At 50.8% G+C, this 21,920-nt stretch overlaps 1 protein-coding gene across 5 annotated transcripts in view; it reads left to right on the forward strand.

Moving 5' to 3' along the window:
• CHST12 (carbohydrate sulfotransferase 12) overlaps nucleotides 1-16,643 on the forward strand; it is a 30,750-nt gene extending 14,107 nt beyond the window's left edge. For all 5 annotated transcript variants that reach the window (XM_034963532.3, XM_003819741.5, XM_003819742.5 and 2 more), the window contains exon 2: nucleotides 15,145-16,643. In XM_034963532.3, coding sequence (XP_034819423.2) covers nucleotides 15,145-16,466 — 1,322 coding nt within the window. In that variant the 3' untranslated portion in view covers nucleotides 16,467-16,643. The remainder of the gene's footprint in view (nucleotides 1-15,144) is intronic.
• The last annotated feature ends 5,277 nt before the right edge of the window (nucleotides 16,644-21,920 follow it).

Here is a 21,920-nt window from a genome sequence, read left to right on the forward strand (position 1 = left end):
TGCTGTGATTATAGGCATGAGCCACCACGCCCGGCCTTACTCCACTTTTCTGTTGTACTTGGGCCTTCAGTGGACTGGTTGAGGCCCTCTCATACTGGGAGGGCATCTGATATCTCAGTCCACCCATTTGGATGTTACTGTCCTCCAAAAAACATGCTCACAGACACAGTCAGAGTATGCTTAACCAAATATCTGGGTACCCCATGGCCCAGTCCAGTTGACACATAGAATTAGCCACGTATTACGTGAACTTTTTGTGTGATCGATGTCACTTCTGCTGTAAAAATGTGGAAAATGCCCTTCTGGGGGGCTTAATATAGATCTGGCCACGTGGCAGTGTCTTCCAGAGCAGGATGGCTGTGGTCACGCCACGGTGACACACAGCTGAAGACGAGTGAGCTAAGGCCACAGCTGTCTGTGCCAGCTGCCTTTTCTTTCTCCAGTGTTTGGCCCACAGTCAGCATAAGTATTTGGACCAGTGGCCTTGCGTGGGCAGCTGGCATGGACTTGCTCCCTGGGGCTGCAGAGTCTGCCCCTGGCTTCATGCCCTGCATGTTGTGTGTGAGCAAATAAATATTTAACAACCCCACCCGGAGCTAAGACACAACTCTGTCAGCCTAACCACAGTGTTTGCGTTTAAACCTAACCTAATAATTTTCAGTGCCATTTATGAGGGCATCTGACACAACCCCCGTGGAAAAGCACCTCCACCGCTACAGTTTCCTGGCGGATGATGCTTCTAGGTGAAACTTTGCTCTGTGGGTTCCCTTGCTGGAGGCAGCAGCCCACGGTTGGTGTGCCGCAGGCGGGTTATATGTCTGTTCATCTGAGATGCCTCTGTGTGCTCTGCTTCAAATCACGGGGGGCTTTTTGTTGAAACACTGGGAGATTTGCATTTGGAAATCGTGTCCTATTTCTTTTTAATGAAAAATTACTTTATGGGTTCAGTGTTGCCCATGATGTGTTTTGGAAGCAGGTGGGATCATGACCGCAGTGCTCAGCCCAGCGGTTCTATCGGACCCTTCCCTGAATGCTTCTCTCCTGCCCAGAAGGTAGCAAAAGTCACGTGGGCTTCAGGCCGGAGCTGTGTCAGTCACTGGGCCAGACATTCCTGTATGTCCAAGCTGTTGTTTCTGTTGTTGTTGTTTTGTTTTTTGGGATGTGGTCTCACCCTGTCACCCAGGCTGGAGTACAGCGGCACAATCATAGCTTACTGCAGCCTTGACCTCCTGGGTTCAAGGCATTTTCCCACTTCAGCCTCCAGAGTAACTGGGACCACAGGTGTGTGCCATCATGCCCAGCTAATTTTAAAAATTATTTGTAGACATGAGGTCTCACTGTGTGGACCAGGCTGGTCTTGAACCCCTTGGCTCAAGCAATCCCCCTGCCTTGGCTTCCCAAAATGCTGGGATCACAGGCATGAACCACCACGTCTGGCTGTCCAAACCACCTTTTAAAATTAAAACTTGGCTGGGCGTGGTGGCTCATGCCTGTATTCCCATCACTTTGGGAGGCCGAGGCAGGTAGATCACTTGAGCCCAGGAGTTCAAGACCATCCTGGTCAACATGGTGAAACCCCATCTCTACTAAAAATACAAAAATTAGCCAGGCGTGGTGGTGCACACCTGTAACCCAGCTACTCAGGAGGCTGAGGTGGGAGGATCACTTGAGTGGGGAGGTTGCAGTGAGCCAAGATCACGCCACTGCAGTCAAGTCTGAATGACAGAGTAAAACCCTGTCTCAAAAAAAAAAAAAAAAAAAAAAAAAAAGGCTGGGCATAGTGGCTCATGCCTGTAATCCCAGCACTTTGAGAGGCCAAGGCAGGTGGATTCCCTGAGGTCAGGAGTCCGAGACCAGCCTGGCCAACATGGTGAAGCCCCGTCTCTACTAAAAATACAAAAATTAGCCAGGCATGGTGGTGGGAGCCTGTAATCCCAGCTACTTAGGAGGCTGAGGCAGGAGAATCGCTTGAACCCGGGAAGCAGAGGTTGCAGTGAGCTGAGATTGTGCCACTGCACTCTAGCCTAGGCACCAAGAGCAAAACTCCGTCTCAAAAAAAAAAAAATTACCATTGTAACCATTTTTAAGCATGCAGTTTGGTGGTGTTAAGCATGTTCACATTGCTCTGCAGCAATCACCACCCTCCAGCCCCAGAACTATGTTCATCTTGTAAAACTAAAGCTCTGTCCCCATTGAACACAAACTCCCATCCCCCTCCCCTGCCCCCACAACCACCATTCTACTTTCTGTCTCTAGGAATTTAACTGCCCTGGGAACCTCATACAAGTAGCATCTTGAAATATTTGTCTTTTTTTTTTTTTTTTTTTTTTTTGAGATGGAGTCTCTCTCTGTTGCCCAGGCTGGAGTGCAGTGGCACGATCTCACCTCACTGCAAGCTCCGCCTCCTGGGTTCATGCCATTCTCCTGCCTCAGCCTCCAGAGTAGCTGAGACTACGGGCGCCCGTCAGCATGCCCGGCTAATTTTTTGTATTTTTAGTAGAGACGGGGTTTCACCGTGTTAGCCAGGATGGTCTTGATCTCCTGACCTCGTGATCTGCCCGCCTCGGCCTCCCAAAGTGCTGGGATTACAGGTGTGAGCCACCACACCGGGCAAATATTTGTCCTTTTGTTTCTGGCTTATTTCACTGAGCATAATGTCTTCAGGGTTCATCCATGTTGTAGCATGTGTCAGAATTTCCTTTCTTTCGAAGGCTGAGTAATATTCCACTACATGGGTTGACCACAGTTTGCTTGTCTGTTCATCTGTCGCGAACACTTGGGTTCCTTCCACCTTTTGGCTATTGTGAATGATGCTGACATCAGTGTGGACATGGGTGTGCAAGCATCTCTTCAAGACCCTGCTCTAAGTTGAGTGCAGTGGCTCATGCCTGTCATCCCAGCACTTTGGGGGGCCAAGGTGGAAGGATCACTTGAGGCCAGGAATTCAAGACCACCCTGGCAACATAGCAAGATGCCATCTCTACAAAAACTTAGCTGGGCATGGTGGCAACCACCTATAGTCTCAGCTACTCAGGAGGCTGCTTGAGCCCAGGAGTTCAAGGCTGCAGTGAGGTTTGATGGCACCATTGCACCCCAGCCTGGACAACACAGTGAGACCCTGTCTCAGGAAAAGAACAACAACCTTGCTTTCAGTTATTTTGGGTGTATACACAGAAGTGGAATTGCTGTATCATATGGCAATTTTATTATTATTTTTTAAGACGGAGTCTCACTGTGTCACCAAGTCTGGAATACAGTGGTACAATCTCAGCTCACTGCAACCTCTGCCTCCTGGGTTCAAGCAATTCTGCCTCAGCCTCCTTGAGTAGCTGGGATTACAGGCGTGAGTCACTGCACCTGGCCCCTCATATGGTAATTTTATGTGATAATTCTGTGTTAATTTTTTTTTTTTAGACAGAGTCTCACTCTGTTCCCCAGGCTGGAGTGCAGTGGTGCCATCACAGCTCACTGCAACCTCCATCTCCTGGGCTCAAGCGATCCTCTTGCCTCAGCCTCCTGAGTAGCTGGGACTGTAAGTGCACACCACCATGTCCTGCTAATTCTTTTTTTTTTTTTTTTTTTTTTTACATTTTTTTTGTAGAGAAGGGTCTTGGTATGTTGCCCAGGCTGGGATGCAGTGGCAACATCATAGCTCACTGCAGCCTCAAACTCTTGGGCTCAAGCAATCCTCTCACCTCAGCCTCCTAAGTAGCTGAGACTACAGGCACACACTACCATGCCTGGCTAGTTTTTTAGTTTGTGTTTTTTTTTTACTTTTTTTTTTTTTTTTTTGAGATGGAGTCTCGCTCTGTTGCCCAGGCTAGAATGCGGTGACGCGATCTTGGCTCACTGCAACCTCCACCTGCCAGGTTCAAATGGTCCTTCCATCTCAGCCTCTCAAGAAACTGGGATTACAAGTGTACACCACCATGCCAGGCTAATTTTTTTATTTTTAGTAGAGACAGGGTTTTGCCATGTTGGCCAGGCTGTCCTCAAACTCCTGAGCTCAAGTGATCTGCCCACCTCAGCCTCCCAAAGTGCCAGGATTACAGGCATGAGCTACTAAGCCCAGCCTTTTTAAACATTTTTTATAGAGATAGGGTCTTGCTATGTTGCCTAGGCTGGTCTTAAACTCCTGGGCAGTTCTCCCGCCTCAGCCTCCCAAAGTGCTGGGATTACAGGCATGAGCCACCATAGCTGGCCCTAAAAGATATTATTAATACTTAGTTATAATCCTAAAATATTTTCCTTGTAATTAAACTGAAATCTTATTAAATTATCAATGAAAAGTCATAGGTTTTATAAAATGATGTAGTCACTGGCATTGGTTGTATATATGTAATGCTTCTTGGCTGAAAAATAAGCAGAAGTGCTTAGGTTGGCTCAGTAACGCCCTTATCTAGTTCTTAGGTACAGAATTCGTGGACGGCGGCAGCATCCCTGGCCTCTGGTGTCTGCCTATGTCGGCGATGTGACTGACTCCCCTGCAGCTTCACTCTCCTCGTTAGTCTTCATCTTAATTGGCAACTTCCCTCTCAAGTTGTTTGTCATGTTAACTTTTCCCCTTTGCTACTTTCTTTTTCTTTTTCTTTCTTTTTTTTTTTTGAGATGGAGTTTCGCTCTTGTTGCCCAGGCTGGAGTGCAGTGGCGCCATCTCGGCTCACTGCAACCTCCGCTTCCCAGGTTCAAGTGATTCTCCTGCCTCAGCCTCCCGAGTAGCTGGGATTACAGGCATGTGCCACCATGCCCAGCTAATTTTGTATTTTTAGTAGAGACAGGGTTTCTCCGTTATTGGTCAGGCTGGTCTCGAACTCCTGACCTCAGGTGATCCACCCGCCTCGGCCTCCCAAGGTTCTGGGATTACAGGCGTGAGCCACTGCGCCCTGCCTCTTTTTTTTTAGATGGAGTCTTGTTCCGTCACCAGGCTGGAGTGCAGTGGTGCGATCTCAGCTCACTGCAAACTGCGACTCCCAGGTTCAAGCGATTCTCCTGCCTCAGCCTCCCCAGTAGCTGGGACTACAGGCACACACCACCACACCCAGCTAATTTTTGTATTTTTAGTAGAGACAGGGTTTCACCATGTTGGCCAGACTGGTCTCGATCTCTTGACTTTGTGATCCGCCTGCCTCGGCTTCCCAAAGTGCTGGGATTACAGGCGAGAGCCACTGTGCGCAGGCCTGCTTTGCTGCTTTCTTAGCCTTCAGAAAACCTTTTTTTTTTTTTTTTTTTTAAGTGTGGTTTCATTCACTGTCATCTGAAGAAACTGTTGATTGTTACACATCCTCGAGAGGGGTGGTCCTGAATACTTGAACAGCACAGGTGCTTAGGATCTAGTTTTAAAAATAGGCTGCAGTGGCTCACGCCTGTCATTCCAGCACTTTGGGAGGCTGAGGCACTTGGATCACTCGAGGCCAGGAGTTCGAGACCAGCCTGGCCAACATGGAGAAAGCCCCTCTCTACTAAAAATCCAAAAATTAGCCGGGCATGGTGCGTGCCTGTGGTCCCAGCTATTTGGGAGGCTGTGGCATGAGAATCCCTTGAACCTGGGAGGTGGAGGCTGTGGTGAGCCAAGGTCACACCACTGCAGTCCCGCCTGGTGACAGAACAAGACTCCATCTCAAAAAAAATTTAAAAAAGTAAAAAAAATAGGCTGTAAAATCGTGTGGTTATAACCGTTCAGAGGGTATTGAAAGCTGGTACAGGACTGCATGTTCTCGTCCCACTCACACCCTGAACACACTGGGAGGGCAGGTGAGGAATGCGGTGGGGGCCGTGGAGAGACAGCAGCGGGGGCTGTGGGGAGAGATAGCAGCAGGGGCTGTGGGGAGAGATAGCAGCAGGGGCTGTGGGGAGAGATAGCAGCAGGCCCTCTGATGCTCACGTTTTCGTGATTTCTGTAGTGGGGTCATTGCCTTTCTCTGGTTTGACACATGTATCAGCTGTGCGTGATGCTGGTGCACTACAGGCCACAGGGCGGGAGGAGGTTGGAGTCCTCTGGGTGCTGGGCTTCTCTGCCTCCATCAGGCATGCTGAGCTCTGTGGGTCCCGGAAGCACTGAGTGAAGGTGGCAGTAGGCAGAGGGCATCCTTTTGTCTGAGAATCATCCCAGCTCCTTTCATGTGGAAGCCCACCACCCTCTGTACACTGAGCTTTTTACTGTGATTTACCTCATTACTCTTGCCATTGAAAAAATGAATTAAGAGGCCAGGCGCGGTGGCTCATGCCAGAAGCAGAGGCGGGTAAATCACTTGAGCCCAGGAGTTCGAGACCAGCCTGGGCAACATGGCAAGACCCTGTCTCTACCCAGAATACAAAAATTAGCTGGGCATGGTGGCACACGCCTATGGTCCCAGCTACTTGGGAAACTGAGGTGCCTGGGAGGTCGAGGCTGCAGTGAGCCGAGATTGCAGCACTGTTCTCCAGCCTGGGCAACAGCGCAAGACTGTATTTCAAAATTAATTGATTAATTAAGGCTGGGCACAATGGCTTACGCCTGTAATCCTGACACTTTGGAAGGCCATGGTGGGAGGATCACCTGATCCCAGGAGTTCAAGAGCAGTCTGGGCAACATAGGGAGATCCTGTCTCTACAGAATAATTTTAAAAATGAGCCAGGTGTGGTGGTGTGCACCCATGGCCCCAGCTTCTTGGGACAACCCAGGAAGTTGAGGCTGCAATGAGCCATGATCACACCACTTTACTCTAGTCTGGGCAACAGGGTGAGACCCTGACTCTAAAGAATATAAAGAAAGAACATGAATTAAGAATCCACAGAAGTTGCAGAGGTGGATGCAGAGTACAGCCACATTTCAGCCTCATGAACTTTGAGGTTTTTAATGAGAATCTGTGAAGGGTCAGGCAGTGGCTTTTAGAGTCTAGTCCAGTGCGTGAGAGGCAGATAGACTCCGCGAAGCTTATGCCGGAAGAAGTCCAGGAGGGTCCCCCAGTGCGAGACTCTCCCCCGGAAGACTCCCGGGCAATCCGCCTGTTTGTGCTTGGATGCCCTCGGGAACAGAGATCTTACTACAGTTTTTGGCCCCTTAACTCATTAGCGTATCTGTTCATTCACTGGGCTGACCGTGCTGTCCGAGTGTTGTCTTCTGAAGCTGCAGAGGTCAAGCCTGCTCCCCCTTCAGGAGTTTGAGGCACCAACAGAAATCCTCCTCGTCCTGAACAGCCCCAGCTCCCACAGAGCTCCCCTTCCACAAGATGTTGTGGGAAAAGAGACACTGAGAGCCTGCTAGAGCCTGTTGTAATCAGGGTGCCCCCGTGGAGGAGCAGGAGGAGGAGGCAAGACCCCGCTCCAGGCCGGGCGTGGTGGCTCACGCCTGTAATCCCAGCACTTTGGGAGGCCGAGGTGGGCAGATCACTTGAGGTCAGGAGTTCAAGACCAGCCTGGCCAACAGAGTGAAACTCCACCTCTACTAAAAATACAAAAATTAGCCAGGTATGGTGGCGGGCGCCTGTAGTCCCAGCTACTCGGGAGGCTGAGGCAGAAAATCGCTTGAACCTGGGAGGCAGAGGTTGCAGTGAGCCGAGATCGCACTACTGCACTCCAGCCTGGTGACAGAGCAAGACTCCGTCTCAAAAAAAAAAAAAACAAAAAAAACCATAAAAAAACAAACCCCAGCCCAGTGAGGACCGCGCTTAGTCAGCATGTTGGTCAAGACAGGTGTGGACACAACCACAGTGCAGACAAGGGTGAGTGCCAGGAGAGAGGGGTCCAGACTGTTGGGCTCTTCCAGAAACCCCAGACCAGGTCATAGCCACTGAACATGGATATATTTCATGTTCACCTTTTACCCTCCACCCCCAAAAGGGCCTATGAGATGGCCCTGCTCAAACATCTAGAAAGAAAGAGATAGGATCTGGCCTCTGACGGAGATGAGTGCCTCTGGGGATCCATGCCCTGTGGCCACCATTGTTTCTGGATGTGGCTGAGGTCACAGGACTGTTGTGAGCACAGGTGGTGAGTCACCTGTAAGGCCCACACGCGGGGCAGGTGCAGGGGGACCACATCTGCAGATATGTGTGTGTTCAAATGCAAAATAGCACTGCATTTGCTTTTTTTTTTTTGTCTTTTGTCAAGCTTGTCCCTTTTCCTCTTGTATCCAACTTGCAGGTCTTCTCCCATGCTGTCTATTTGATCTTTATTTTTTTGGGTGGAAAACTTACCACTTATCCCACTATACGTTTCCATCTCTTATTTATTTTCAGCTTTGCTTTTCGTCTTTCCAGGCTGTCATCTTTCTGAATGCAGATTCTGGGGAGTCTGCACTCTGGTGGTGGCAGCACAGGTGTCAGGGGTTAGACGCTCTGGGGGAAGGGCCTGGCAGAAGGCAGTAGGCTGGAGGGAGAGACAGGCTGGGGACCACGGGGCTCGCTAGATCAGCAGGGGACCTCTTTGGGGGACCTGCATAGTCTGGGATGGGAGTAGGTAGATGGGCATCGTGCGAAGGGACTGCCAGTGAGAAGAGGGCAGCTGGCTGTGGGGACGAATATTCAGGGGGCTGGGACTCATTTCTGTAAAGGAACCAACGTCCTTAGCAAGAAGCCAAGGCAGGAAGGTGGCCCAGGGTTGCTCCAGGAGAGGACCTGCCATGGAACCTCAGGGGCTTGGTCACAAGGGGCTTCAGAGCCAGGCTGATGTGATGGGGGCCTCTGAGCCTGAGATTCACTTGGTATCGACTGCACCCTACCATGTGCATGCACGTGGTGAGCACAACCAGACGGAGCCCACCCTCCCCAGCTGTGTGAGAGCGGGAGTAATTAAACATACACACCCCAAATAAGCACACAGTTGCTGATGGGACCTATGGAGAGTGCATAGTCTGGGATTTGACCCAACTGGGAAAGACTTCGCTGAGCTGGGGATGAGTAGGTGTCTACTGATGACGGGGCATGGGCGGGTAGACAGATGTCCTTGCCTTGTTCATGATCTTGGTGGTAAGGTATTCACTCTTGCACCCTTAATTATGAAGTTAGCTGTAGGTTTTTTTTTTTTAAAGCACTCAGATTGTTGCTAATATTAAAAAATGTAACATACAAGAATGACAGGAGAGACATACAGGCCGGGTGTGGTGGCTTATGCCTGTAATCCCAGCACTTTGGAGGCCGAGGAAGGTGGATCACTTGAGGTCAGGAGTTCAAGACCAGCCTGGCCAACATGGTGGAGCTCCGTCCCTACTAAAAATACAAAAATTAGCCGGGTGTCAGGGTGGGCACCTGTAATCCTAGCTGCCTGGGAGGCTGAGGCATGAGAATCACTTGAACCTGGGAGACGGAGGTTGCAGTGAGCCAAGATCATGCCACTGCACTCCAGCCTGGGTGACACAGTGAGACCCTGTCTCACAAAAGAAAAAGAGAGAGAGAGAGAGACATATAAATGAAAAAGTACTCAGTTTAAGAAATTTGTAGCACTTTGCAAGGCCGAGGTGGCCAGGCTGAGGCATGAGAATCACTTGAACCCGGGAGGCGGAGGTTGCAGTGAGCCCAGATCATGCCACTGCACTCCAGCCTGGGTGACACAGCGAGACCCTGTCTCACAAAAGAAAAAAGAGAGAGAGAGAGACATACAAATGAAAAAATACTCAGTTTAAGAAATTCATAGCACTTTGTGAGGCCGAGGTGGCCAGGCTGAGGCATGAGAATCACTTGAACCCTGGAGGCAGAGGTTGCAGTGAGCCGAGATCATGCCACTGCACTCCAGCCTGGGTGACAGAGCAAGACTCTGTCTCACGAAAGAAAAAAAAAGAGAGATATACAAATGAAAAAATACTCAGTTTAAGAAATTAGTAGCACTTTGCAAGGCCGAGGTGGCCAGATTGCTAGAGCCCAGGAGTTCAAGACCAGCCAGGTTAACATGGTGAGACCACAGCTCTATAAAAAATTTTTAAAAATTAGCCCGGCCCAGTGGTGTGTATCTGCAGTCCCAGCTACTTGGAAGGCTGAGACAGGAGGATCACTTGAGCCTAGGAGGTCAAGGCTGCAGTGAGCTGTGATTGTGCCACTGCACTCCAGCTTAGGTGACAGAGCAAGGCTCTGTCTTGAAAAAAAAAAAAAAAGTTTACACATTTGTTTGAAGATGAAAAGTTCAACACAGTTTGGGCCTTCCATCCGCCACCCCCCCCACAGAGATGATAGAGAAAGGGTACAGCTGTAGGGTGTTTGTAGATGCCCTATAAGTTGAGGATATCCTCTTTGCTAAGTTTGCTGAGAGTGTTTATAATGAATGGATATGGGTTTTGTTGTTGCTTCCTGTAGGAGTTGATTTTTTAGCTTGTTAATATGATAGATTACATGGTTGGTTTTTGAACGTTGAGCCATTCTTGCATACCCTACTTGGTCATGCCGTGATTCCTTTTTGTTTGTTTTTTGAGATGGAGTCTTGCTCTGTCACCCAGGCTGGAGTGCAGTGGTGCGATCTCGGCTCACTGCAACCGCTGCCTCCCAGATTCAAGCGATTCTCCTGCCTCAGCCTCCCGAGTAGCTGGGACTACAGGCACCCGTCACCATGGCCAGCTAATTTTTTGTATTTTTAGTAGAGACGGGGTTTCACCGTGTTTCGATCTCCTGACCTCATGATCCGCCCACCTCGGCCTCCCAAAGTGCCGGGGTTACAGGCGTGAGTCCCTATGCTGTGATTCTTTCTATACACTGCTGGATTTGGTTTATTAATATTTTGAGCATTTTTGCATCCAAGTTCATAAGTGATATTGGCCTGTAGCTTTCTCTCTCTCTCCCTTTTTTTTTTTTTTTTTTTGAGACAGAGTCTTGCTCTATCACCCAGGCTGGAGTGCAGTGGCACATTCTCGGCTCACTGCAACCTCTGCCTCTCGGGTTCAAGCGATTTTCCTGCCTCAGCCTCCCGAGTATCTGGGATTACAGGCATCCACCACCATGCCCAGCTAATTTTTTGTATTTTTTTAGTAGAGACGGTATTGTGGGATCTGGCCAGAAGCCCGCAATGCAACGGGGCTCTTTCTTTGTTCCCAGGCGGATTGGCAGGTCGAGAAATAATAGACACACACAAGACAGTGAAAGCTGGGTCCAGGGGGGTCACCGCCTTCTGGTCCTGCGATGCGGCCAATGCGCTGGATATACCAGCATTTATTATTAAGTTTAGTGAGGGCGGGGGTAGGTTAGTGAGGGATTTAGGGTCATTTGATTATGAGGTGAGATGGTCACATGGGGATGAAGTAATTCTTTAACATAACATCGGTATGCAGAAGTACAGTATACAGAGATAAGAATTTACAATATGGTGTGTGCATCAGTAATTTCTAACAGAGCCTTAAAACAGAAACACAGTCTTTCCATAACCTATGACTAGCAAGATATTAATCAGCAGTAACAGTTGCAGCAAAAGCTGGTTACAAACAATCCATAGAAACAGGACGTGAAGCTAGACAACCGGTTAGACCAGAAATTCTCAGAAGGGAGTATGCCTTAACCCTGAAGAGGCCTAGAAGAGCCGCGGCAAGATGAGGGCGTTTATAGCCCTATCTTATCCATATGGACAGGCGCCCCCATGCGTCCGTTTGTAGGCTCTCCACAAGGGTCGCATTCCATTCCCAGAGCTATGAACATCTGCTTTTCTGGGATAGGAATCTTGGTGATGTGAAAGCTCCCTGACTGCATGTCCGTTCATAGGCTCTCTGCAGGGGGAAGCATATCACGTGATGTGAAAACTCCCTGACTGCATGTCCGTTCATAGGCTCTCTGCAGGGGGAAGCATATCACGTGCTGTTGGCTCATTCTGACAGTCCAACCTGGCATTGTCTTTACACAATCCTGAATGCAACTTTGTATTTACAGTAATCAGGAGCATTTCATCTTTTATTCCATAGCAATAGTTTCAGGGGGTCTCCCTACAAGACAGGGTTTCGCCATGTTGGCCAGGCTGGTCTTGAACTCCTTGACCTCAGGTGTTCCTCCTGCCTCAGCCTCCCAAAGTGCTAGGATTACAAGCGTGAGCCACGACGCCCGGCCTCTTTTTTTTTGTACTTATTTTCACTGGTTTGGGTATTAGGATGATGAGTTGGACATGTCCTCTCTTCTCCTTTCTGTAAGAGATTGTATAAAATTGATGTTGTTATTCTTTGAATGTTTGATAGAATTCTTCAGTGAAACCATCTGGGCCCAGAGATTTCTTTTTAAGGAGCTTTTACATTACAAATTTAGTTTCTTTAATTAGTATAGGATTATTCATTTTGGTAGTTTGTGGTTGTCAAGGAATTGGTCTGTTTCATCTAAGTTGCTAAATTTGTGGGTGTAAAATTGTTTGTAATAGTTCCTTATCCTTTCAATGGCTGCAGGATCTATAATTTCATTCCTTGTCTTGTTCCTGATAAAGATAATTTGTAGGTTTTTTTCGTTTGTTTGGTTGGTTTTTTGTTTTTGTTTTTCTTTTGAGACAGGGTCTTGGTCTTGCTAAGACCAAGGCTGGAGGGCAGTGGCACGATCTCGGCTTACTGCAGCCTTGACCTCCTGGGCTCAAGCGATCCTCCTGCCTCAGCCTCCAGAGTAGCTAGGACTACAGGTGCATGCCACCATGCACAGCAGATTTTTGCATTTTTTATAGGGATGGGGTTTTGCCATGTTGTCTAGGCTGGTCTTGGATTCTAGGGCTCAAGAGACCCTCTCGCCTCGGCTTCCCAAAGTGCTAGGATTATAGGAGAGAGCCACCGTGCCCGGCCTTTTCTGCTTTCTAATGCTCTTGGCACCACAGTGACTGTAACATACGTTGTATTTTCATTCTCATTCTATTCTGTGTACTTTAACTTTTTCCTTTGCTATTATTTAGAAATGTGTCATTTATTTTCCAGGAATTTGTGTTCGTGGATTTTCCTGTTGTCTTTTCTGTTATTGATTTCTAGTTTTATTCCTTTATATAAAATATTTCAATTCTTTTATTTTTATTTATTTTTTTGAGATGGAGTCTTGCTCAGTCACCCAGGTTGGAGTGCAGTGGCACAATCTTGGCTCCTTGCAACCTCTGCCTCCTGGGTTCAAGCGATTCTCCTGCCTCAGTCTCCTGAGTAGCTGGGATTACAGGCGCCCGCCACCATGCCCAGCTAATTTTTGCATTTTTTTTAGTAGAGACGGGGTTTCACCATGTTGGCCAGGCGGGTCTTGAACTCCTGACCTCAGGTGATCCACCTGCCTTGGCCTCCCAAAGTGCTGGGATTACAGGCATAAGCCACCATGCCCAGCCTAAATTTTGTATTTTCAGTAGAGACAGTTTCACCATGTTGGCCAGGCGGGTCTCCAACTCCTGATCTCAAGTGATCCACCTGCCTCGGCCTCCCAAAGTGCTGGGATTACAGGCATGAGCCACCACACCCAGCCTAAATTTTGTAATTTCAGTAGAGACAGGGTTTCACCATGTTGGCCAGGCTGGTCTCCAACTCCTGATCTCAAATGATCCACCCGCCTTGGCCACCTGAAGTGATGGGATTACAGATGTGAGCCACCGTGCCCTGTCAAGATTTCAATTCTTTTAAATTAGCTGAGGTTTGGTCTACCATGGTGAATGTTTTGTGGACACTTAGAAAAAACTGTGTTCTCTTGTTAGGTGAGTGTTCCGCATATGTCGGTTATGTCCTGTTGGTTGCTGGTGTTGAGTTCTTCTGTATCCTTGCTGATTTTCTGCCTCATAGTTTTGTCAGTTATCAAGAGTGAAGTGTTGAAGTCTCCAGCCATAATTGTGGATTTGTCTGTTTATCCTTTAGCTCTATCGATTTTTGCTTTTTGTATTTTGAGGCTCTGTTGTTTGGTGCATACATGTTTAGGATTATTATGTCTTCCTGGGGATTGAACTGTTTGTCATTATGTAATGTCCTTTTGTCTCTAGTAGTTTCCTTCCTTCTGAAATTTGCTTCATCTGATATTAAGATAGCCACGCCTGCTTTCTTTTCATTAATATTTGCATGATTAATGTTTTCCATTCCTGGGAGAGAGGAGGTGAGAAAGTAGAGGGCCAACTTGCCCCACCTCTAACCACCTCACGCCATGTCATGGGTGCCAGATAGGGGTGGAGTAGAGTTGGAGTTCAGTTCCTACTGGGCCCTGACCTGGCTGGGGGAGAGGGAGTCAGAGTGTGGACTCTCCTGCCACACACCATCTCCTTCCACCTTGTGGATGCCAGGTGGGGTCAAGGCTTAGCTCCCTGCTGGACCACACTGACAGTACCCTGGTGGGACAGACGAGGAAGCACCTCTACTTCCATGGGCAGAGGAAGGGGTATCAGCTCCCAGCTCAGCCCCACCAACACCCCCTGGTGCCTGGCAGGGGAATAGCAATGTGCCACTTACTTTTGGGAAGCCAGGGTGGTGTGGAAGGTCAGCTCTCAAGGTGGCCCTGATGAAGCTGTAGGGTGCAGTTTTTCCATTGGCATTCGACTTAAGTAGAGTGGGTGTTGCCAAAACAATTTTCCTGTTGTTGGGTCACTGTGAAGTTAAGGAATGGTTCCCAAGACCCCTCTTACTTATGACACCAATAGCAAATGCAGGCGTCCCTGAGACCACTGTGGGGTTTGATGATTTGCTAGAAAGATTACAGAGCTCACTGATCACAGTTATTCTTGTGGCTATGGTTTATTATAGGAAAAGGAGATAGATTCGAAGATTAAAATCAGCCTTGGCAGGAGAATGGCGTGAACCTGGGAGGCGCAGCTTGCAGTGAGCCAAGATCGGGCCACTGCACTCCAGCCTGGGCGACAGAGCGAGACTCCATATAAAAAAAAAAAAAAAAAAAAAATCAGCCTTGGGAAGAGTTGCAGAGGGCAGAGTCCAGGAGGGCTCACACCTGGAGCTGGTCTCCACTCCCTGGGAGGCATCCTCTTCTTGGGAGTTGTGGGCAATATTACTTTCCCGGCAGTGGCGAGTGTCAGCACATGTGGAGTACTGCCAGCCAGGGAAGCACGCGAGCCTTGGCGTCCAGGGTCATTACTGGTGCTCGGGCACATGGATGTGTAGACTCCCTGCACTGCTGACCTCAGCCTCCAGCCCCTCTGGAGGGCGAGCTGATATCACGTGGCCCAGCGCTCCTGCTCCTCCGGACCCCAGTCCCCCACTGATCAGAAGGCAGGAGTCAGAGCCCCAGTGCACCTCAGTCATTAACTAGTGTGTCATTGCATCTGCAGGTTCCCAGCAGGATGCCCCGGCTCTGCAGGAAGCTGAAGTGAGAGGCCCGGAGAGGGCCCAGCCCGCCCGGGGCAGGATGACCAAGGCCCGGCTGTTCCGGCTGTGGCTGGTGCTGGGGTCGGTGTTCATGATCCTGCTGATCATCGTGTACTGGGACAGCGCAGGCGCCGCGCACTTCTACTTGCACACGTCCTTCTCTAGGCCGCACACGGGGCCGCCGCTGCCCACGCCCGGGCTGGACAGGGACAGGGAGCTCACGGCCGACTCCGATGTCGACGAGTTTCTGGACAAGTTTCTCAGTGCTGGCGTGAAGCAGAGCGACCTTCCCAGAAAGGAGACGGAGCAGCCGCCTGCGCCGGGGAGCATGGAGGAGAGCGTGAGAGGCTACGACTGGTCCCCGCGCGACGCCCGGCGCAGCCCCGACCAGGGCCGGCAGCAGGCGGAGCGGAGGAGCGTGCTGCGGGGCTTCTGCGCCAACTCCAGCCTGGCCTTCCCCACCAAGGAGCGCGCATTCGACGACATCCCCAACTCGGAGCTGAGCCACCTGATCGTGGACGACCGGCACGGGGCCATCTACTGCTACGTGCCCAAGGTGGCCTGCACCAACTGGAAGCGCGTGATGATCGTGCTGAGCGGAAGCCTGCTGCACCGCGGTGCGCCCTACCGCGACCCGCTGCGCATCCCGCGCGAGCACGTGCACAACGCCAGCGCGCACCTGACCTTCAACAAGTTCTGGCGCCGCTACGGGAAGCTCTCCCGCCACCTCATGAAGGTCAAGCTCAAGAAGTACACCAAGTTCCTCTTCGTGCGCGACCCCTTCGTGCGCCTGATCTCCGCCTTCCGCAGCAAGTTCGAGCTGGAGAACGAGGAGTTCTACCGCAAGTTCGCCGTGCCCATGCTGCGGCTGTACGCCAACCACACCAGCCTGCCCGCCTCGGCGCGCGAGGCCTTCCGCGCTGGCCTCAAGGTGTCCTTCGCCAACTTCATCCAGTACCTGCTGGACCCGCACACGGAGAAGCTGGCGCCCTTCAACGAGCACTGGCGGCAGGTGTACCGCCTCTGCCACCCGTGCCAGATCGACTACGACTTCGTGGGGAAGCTGGAGACTCTGGACGAGGATGCCGCGCAGCTGCTGCAGCTGCTCCAGGTGGACCGGCAGCTCCGCTTCCCCCCGAGCTACCGGAACAGGACCGCCAGCAGCTGGGAGGAGGACTGGTTCGCCAAGATCCCCCTGGCCTGGAGGCAGCAGCTGTATAAACTCTACGAGGCCGACTTTGTTCTCTTCGGCTACCCCAAGCCGGAAAACCTCCTCCGAGACTGAAAGCTTTCGCGTTGCTTTTTCTCGCGTGCCTGGAACCTGCCGCACGCGCACTCTAGTTTTTTTATGACCTACGATTTTGCAATCTGGGCTTCTTGTTTACTCCACTGCCTCTATCCATTGAGTACTGTATCGATATTGTTTTTTAAGATTAATATATTTCACATATTTAATACGAAACGTGGAAGGGAATGCTGGAGTAAAATCCCCCCTCCCCTCTCCCCTCCGCTCACCCGCTCGCCCGCTCACCCGTTCCTGTGGTTTTTCTGAGCGTGCGGGCGCCGGGAGGGGATGCTGAGGCTGATGGAGCTGCCTCCAGGGCTCGGGCCACTCACCGGAGGAGGGCGGGGCCTGCACTTGAAGTCTGGCCGCACCTGTCTGTTTTTGGAAGGGTAGCCGACAAATCCTTCCAGAGGGAAAGTTCTTTGTTTAAGTGTTGTACTTGAAAAGGTCAATCTTCAGGGCTTCCTGTTTGAAGTCAAGTCAGAGGTAAACCGGTCAGTTACAGAAGCAGGATTTCTAGGATTTCTAACTCCAGCTGTTCCCATACTGTCTAGTTTAAATTATGGCTGTTAAGGCCGGGCGGGTGACTCAGGCAGGTAATCCCAGAACTTTGGGAGGCCCAGACAGAAGGATCGCTTGAGGTCAGGAATTTGAGACCTGGCCAACATGGTGAAACCCTGTCTCTACTAAAAATACAAAAAAAAAAAAAAAAAAAAAAGAGTCGGGTGTGGTGGTGTGTACCTGTAGTCCCAGCTACTCAGGAGTTCTGAGATGGAAAGATTGCTTGAACCCAGGAGGCAGAGGCTGCAGTGAGCTGAGATCGCGACATTGCACTCTAGCCTGGGTGACAGAGTGAGACTCCATCTCAAAATAAATAAATAAATATTAATACATTATGGCTATTAAGGCTGGGCACGGTGGCTCATGCCTGCAATCCTGGCGCTTTGGGAGGCTGAGGGGGAAGATCACTTGAGCCCAGGAGTTCAAGACCAGCTTGGGCAACATAGCAAGGACCTCATCTCTACAAAAAATAAAAAGGACGTGGCGGTGCACATCTGTAAACCCAGCTACTCAGGAGGCTGAGGAGGGAGGATCACTTGAGCCCAGGAGTTCAAGATCAGTTTGAACCACATAGCGAGACCCTGTGTCTACAAAAAATAAGAAAATCAGCCGGACATGACGGTGCACACCTGTAATCCCAGCTGCTCGGGAGGCTGAGGCAGGAGGATCGCTGGAGCCCAGGAGTTCAAGGCTGCAGTGACCTGTGATCGTGCCACTGCGCTCCAGCCTGGGCAGCAAAGTGAGGCTCTGTTTCTAAACAGACAGATAGAAGATAGGCAGATAGATAGATTAAATAGAAAGTAAACTGTGGCTGTTGAGGTTTACAGTTGGCAGGAGTGGAGTGGTTTGGCGTTTATCTCTAGACCGTGCTGGATGACAGTACCCAGTGTCACCAAGAAGAGGCTCCGTGTGACTGTCTCTGTGGCTTTCTGGTTGGTTTAGCTCCAGTGCCTTCACCCTCAAGGACACGACTGACCTTGAACCCTCAGATTTGATGGGCCCTGTCTTGATAAAAGTGTCAGAGGAGGCTCTGGAAACAGCTGGCTGAAACTCCTTTGCTATTTCTGCTTCTAAGCTGTAGTTGGAGAGATGGTTGCAGTCATTTCGTGGTGTCGGGCACCCTGCTTGACCTGTCTTCCTCGTGTGTGATATTTGTCACCACTGCCCAGTCCCTGGTTGCTGGCCACGCTCAGTTGGGACATCCCCTGGTGTCCCCTGTGTGTGGTGTCCCTGTGTTTCCCAGGCTCAGGTGGGCTTGTGTGGGTCTTGGCCCCGAGTGCCTGCTTGGCCTCAGGTGTCCCCTGTGTTAGACACCTCCTGCCTTCCTTTCTGAAGCTTCGCTTTATTTTATTTTTGTTTTGTTTTGTTTTTGGAGACAGGGTCTCGCTCTGTCATCCGGGCTGGAATACACTGGTGCAATCACAGCTCACTGCAGCTTCAACCTCCTGGGCTCAAGTGATCTTCCCATCTCAGACTCCCAAGTAGCTGGGGTTACAGGTGAGCGCCAGCCTGCCCAGCTAGTTTTTTATTTTCAGCAGAGATGAGGTCTCACCGTGTTGCCCAGGTTGCTCTCAAACTCCTGGGCTCAAGTGACCCTCCTGCATCACCCTCCCAAAGTGCTGGGATTACAGGCATGAGCCATCACACCTGGCCCCTCCAAGTTTTTTATTATGATAAAAATGTTTAATTTTAAACGTACCATCTTAACCATTGTTAAGTGCACTGTTGTGTGGCATTAAGCACATTCGTATTGTCGTGCCACCACCACCATCATCTCCAGAGCTTTCTCATCTTCCCAAACTGAAACTGTCCCCGTTCAGCACTCGCTCCCCATTGGTAGAAGGCAGCAGCTTCCACTCTCTGATTTCTACTACCCGAGCTCCCTCAGAAATGGAGTCACACAGTATTGGTCCTTTTGGGACTGATGTACTTCACGTCATGCAATGTCCTCTAGGTTCATCGGTGTCGTGGCAGGTGTCAGAACTAACTTCCTTTCTGAGGCTGAATAATGTCCCATTGTGTGGAAGAGGCATGGTTTGTTTATCTGTTCATCAGTTGTTGGACACTGAGTTGCTTCTGCCTTCCTGCGAATGTGAATTGAATGCTGCTGTGAACAGGGTGTCAGTGAATCTGCTGAGGGCTTGTTTTCCGTATTCTGGGCGTGGCCCTTTGTGTCTGCCTCTGCTGGAGCACCTCCCCGGGATGCGTTTGTTTATAGGATGTTCAGACGAATGTCAGAACCCGCTGGGCAGTTCACTCACTGAGGGGAGCCCGCGTCCCCTCCATTTCTGCATTCCCAGTTCTTGGTATGGTTCCTCTGAGGGTCGGTTTTCCTGAGCACCTGGGGTGTTTGCAGGGATGTGGAGGGGTTCCTGCAGAAGACACCACCCACATCCACGCACCTGCCCAGATTCCCGGGCCATGGTCGGGGCCACCGCCCGTGGGGATGACTCCGGATGGGGAGTGGCAGAAAAGGGCCTGCTGGGCCGAGGGGAGGTGTCTCCGGGAAGAGAGGGAGGTGTGAGCGGGGAGAACCCACTTCCTCTGATTCTTCGCTGTTTCCCTGATGTGCAGCACCACACTGCGTAGAGACCTTTGGCTCTGGTTTTTTCTTTTTCCACTGAAACACAGCAAATTATACATTTTATGAAAATTGGCATCGTACAACTGGAAAATTTAACCATAAACTTAAAACTCTTTTACCCTGTTGGCCCCCATCCTCCAGCTGTGTCCACACTTTGAGCACAGTCATGAGAATGACTTGGTTGGGTGCGGGGTGGTGTCACAAAGCCCAGTCTCTTGTGTGATGGCTGCGCCTCGAATCAGTGGGAGGGCACCTTGCCCGTTTACAGTTGGGCAAGGCTTGGGCTGGGTGGCCTGGCTGCTCCTGGACTCGCCTCCCAGCGTCTGATGCTGTGTATTTTCCATCTGCCCCAGGAATTTGACACAGGTGTGACTTGCAGGTTGTGTGGGTGACGCCTCCCTCCCTCTTTCCTCTTAAAGCATCTCATGCTTCTTCATTCGCTGATACTTACAACCCCCAGTGGATATTTAGTGGAGTTTGCTGTAGTGCTTTTGCCATTTATTTGGACTGTTGGAAAAATTTCAGGTTTGGTTTTGGCCCTATGTCTTGATGGAGGGCAAGGGTTAGGATTTCAGTTTATCTTCCCGGTGAGGTCTGAGCACGTCTGTGCCCTGAGGTGGGTGGTTTGGTGAAGGTGGGGCTTTAACCTAGCTCTGCCACTTAGGAATCAGAACACACACACGCGCGCGCGCGCACACACAGACACACACACACTCTCACACTCTCACACACACATTGGGATATTTTTCTTGTTTCCTTCTTCCAGAGGGTGTAGGAGTTGTGTTCCAAGTTTGTTCCTGCAAACCCTCCGATGAGGCCAGCTGCATTCATCGGGGCCTGGATGGCCGCACCTCTCTCTCCCCGCCCTGTCTCCTGCACTCAGGTGAGAGGCTGGCAGGGCTGCTGCAGGGGTGGAGAGTGAACGCAGGGTGGCTAAGCCCTCGTCCCTGTGAGGGACAGTGACACGGATGGGAGCAGCCATCTGAGCTGGAAGCTGTGGACATGGTCCTTGTGTGGGTCCAAGCAAAGTGGGTGGTGTGTGCATTTTGTGAACATGTGGTCTGCTTCCTGGTGCAGACCAGGTCTCCCCAGAGGGACCCTCCTGAGCTGAGCTGCCCGGGGCACCTGTCCCTGGATGTGAGCTGCCTTGGTTGTACCTTGGTGGGGGGACCTTTCCTGAATGTGTTGGTTCAGCATGGTGACAGGTGTTTCCCTGCGGCAGAATGTTGGGGCCACACCAACGTCCCCAGAGTCTTCTCCCTAGAGTCTCTGAAAGGAAGCCTGGGTTCCTGGTGTTGCTCCCCTCCATGTGTGCTCACCCGCCTGGATGGAGGCAGCCCAGGGGAGTGGCTGAGACTCTTGGCAGAGAGCTAGGGACGCTCTGTTCTCATTGGCAGCCCCACCCTGAAGAATAACAGACTCCCAAATATCACACAGGCTGCAGATACCACCCAGCCCCCAAGGATGCCATCACCAGGCTGGAGTGCTCCCATGCCCATCATCCAGGGGTAATTTTTGCTCACTTATTTATAAGCCACACATTCTCTTCTATCCTACCAAACCTAAGAATATCAAAAGGGAAAGCTTGGCTTGCATGGACGTAATTAACCTGAAAGTGTTTAAACGTTTCTCCCGAGTGTTGGAGTGACTGTTTGCACACGTCTGTTGTGTTTTGCCTGTGTGCATTCCTCCTCCTGGTCAGAGAGCCCGTCTCTTCCGCCCTCTCCCTTAGCCTAGGAGGGCTGAGTCAGGCCTCCCTACCCAGGCCCAAGGGCAGATGCACCTGAGCCATTGCGTCCCATGGTTGATACGGGACGGGGCTGATTTCCTGACCTGGACCCCCGAGACCCAGTGCTCTTAGCTGTGAGCCTCTGGGAAGAGGTTCTGGCAGGTGGAGGGGATGGACGTTACAGTGCTGTGGCCACCTGGAAAAGCTGTCCCGGAACTGAGACCAACTGCCGAGGGAGGAAGGGCCACCAGATCGGGGGCCGGGACGGGGTGAGCACCTGAAGCCGGCTCCACCTGCGCTTCTCAGCTGTGCGCCTCCAGGAATTTGCACTCGCTTCAGCTGATTTGGGTTGGATTTCTAGCGTTTCACGTACAAGATCTAGACTCGCACACAACTGCATTAATATGTTGGTGTTTGATAAACTAGGGTTGAAGGAGTTCCATCAGTGAAGAGAGAAGCCACGTGACCTGAGGATGCAGGGCACTGTTCACGTGGACATGAGCCGTTTCTTAGCATCATGAGATTTTAGAAACATGTTCTTACTCTGCCAGGACCCAGGGATAGGTGAGGCTCTCCTATT

Source organism: Pan paniscus, chromosome 6 (assembly GCF_029289425.2).
Source record: "Pan paniscus chromosome 6, NHGRI_mPanPan1-v2.0_pri, whole genome shotgun sequence".
In the NCBI taxonomy this organism is placed as follows: domain Eukaryota; kingdom Metazoa; phylum Chordata; class Mammalia; order Primates; family Hominidae; genus Pan; species Pan paniscus.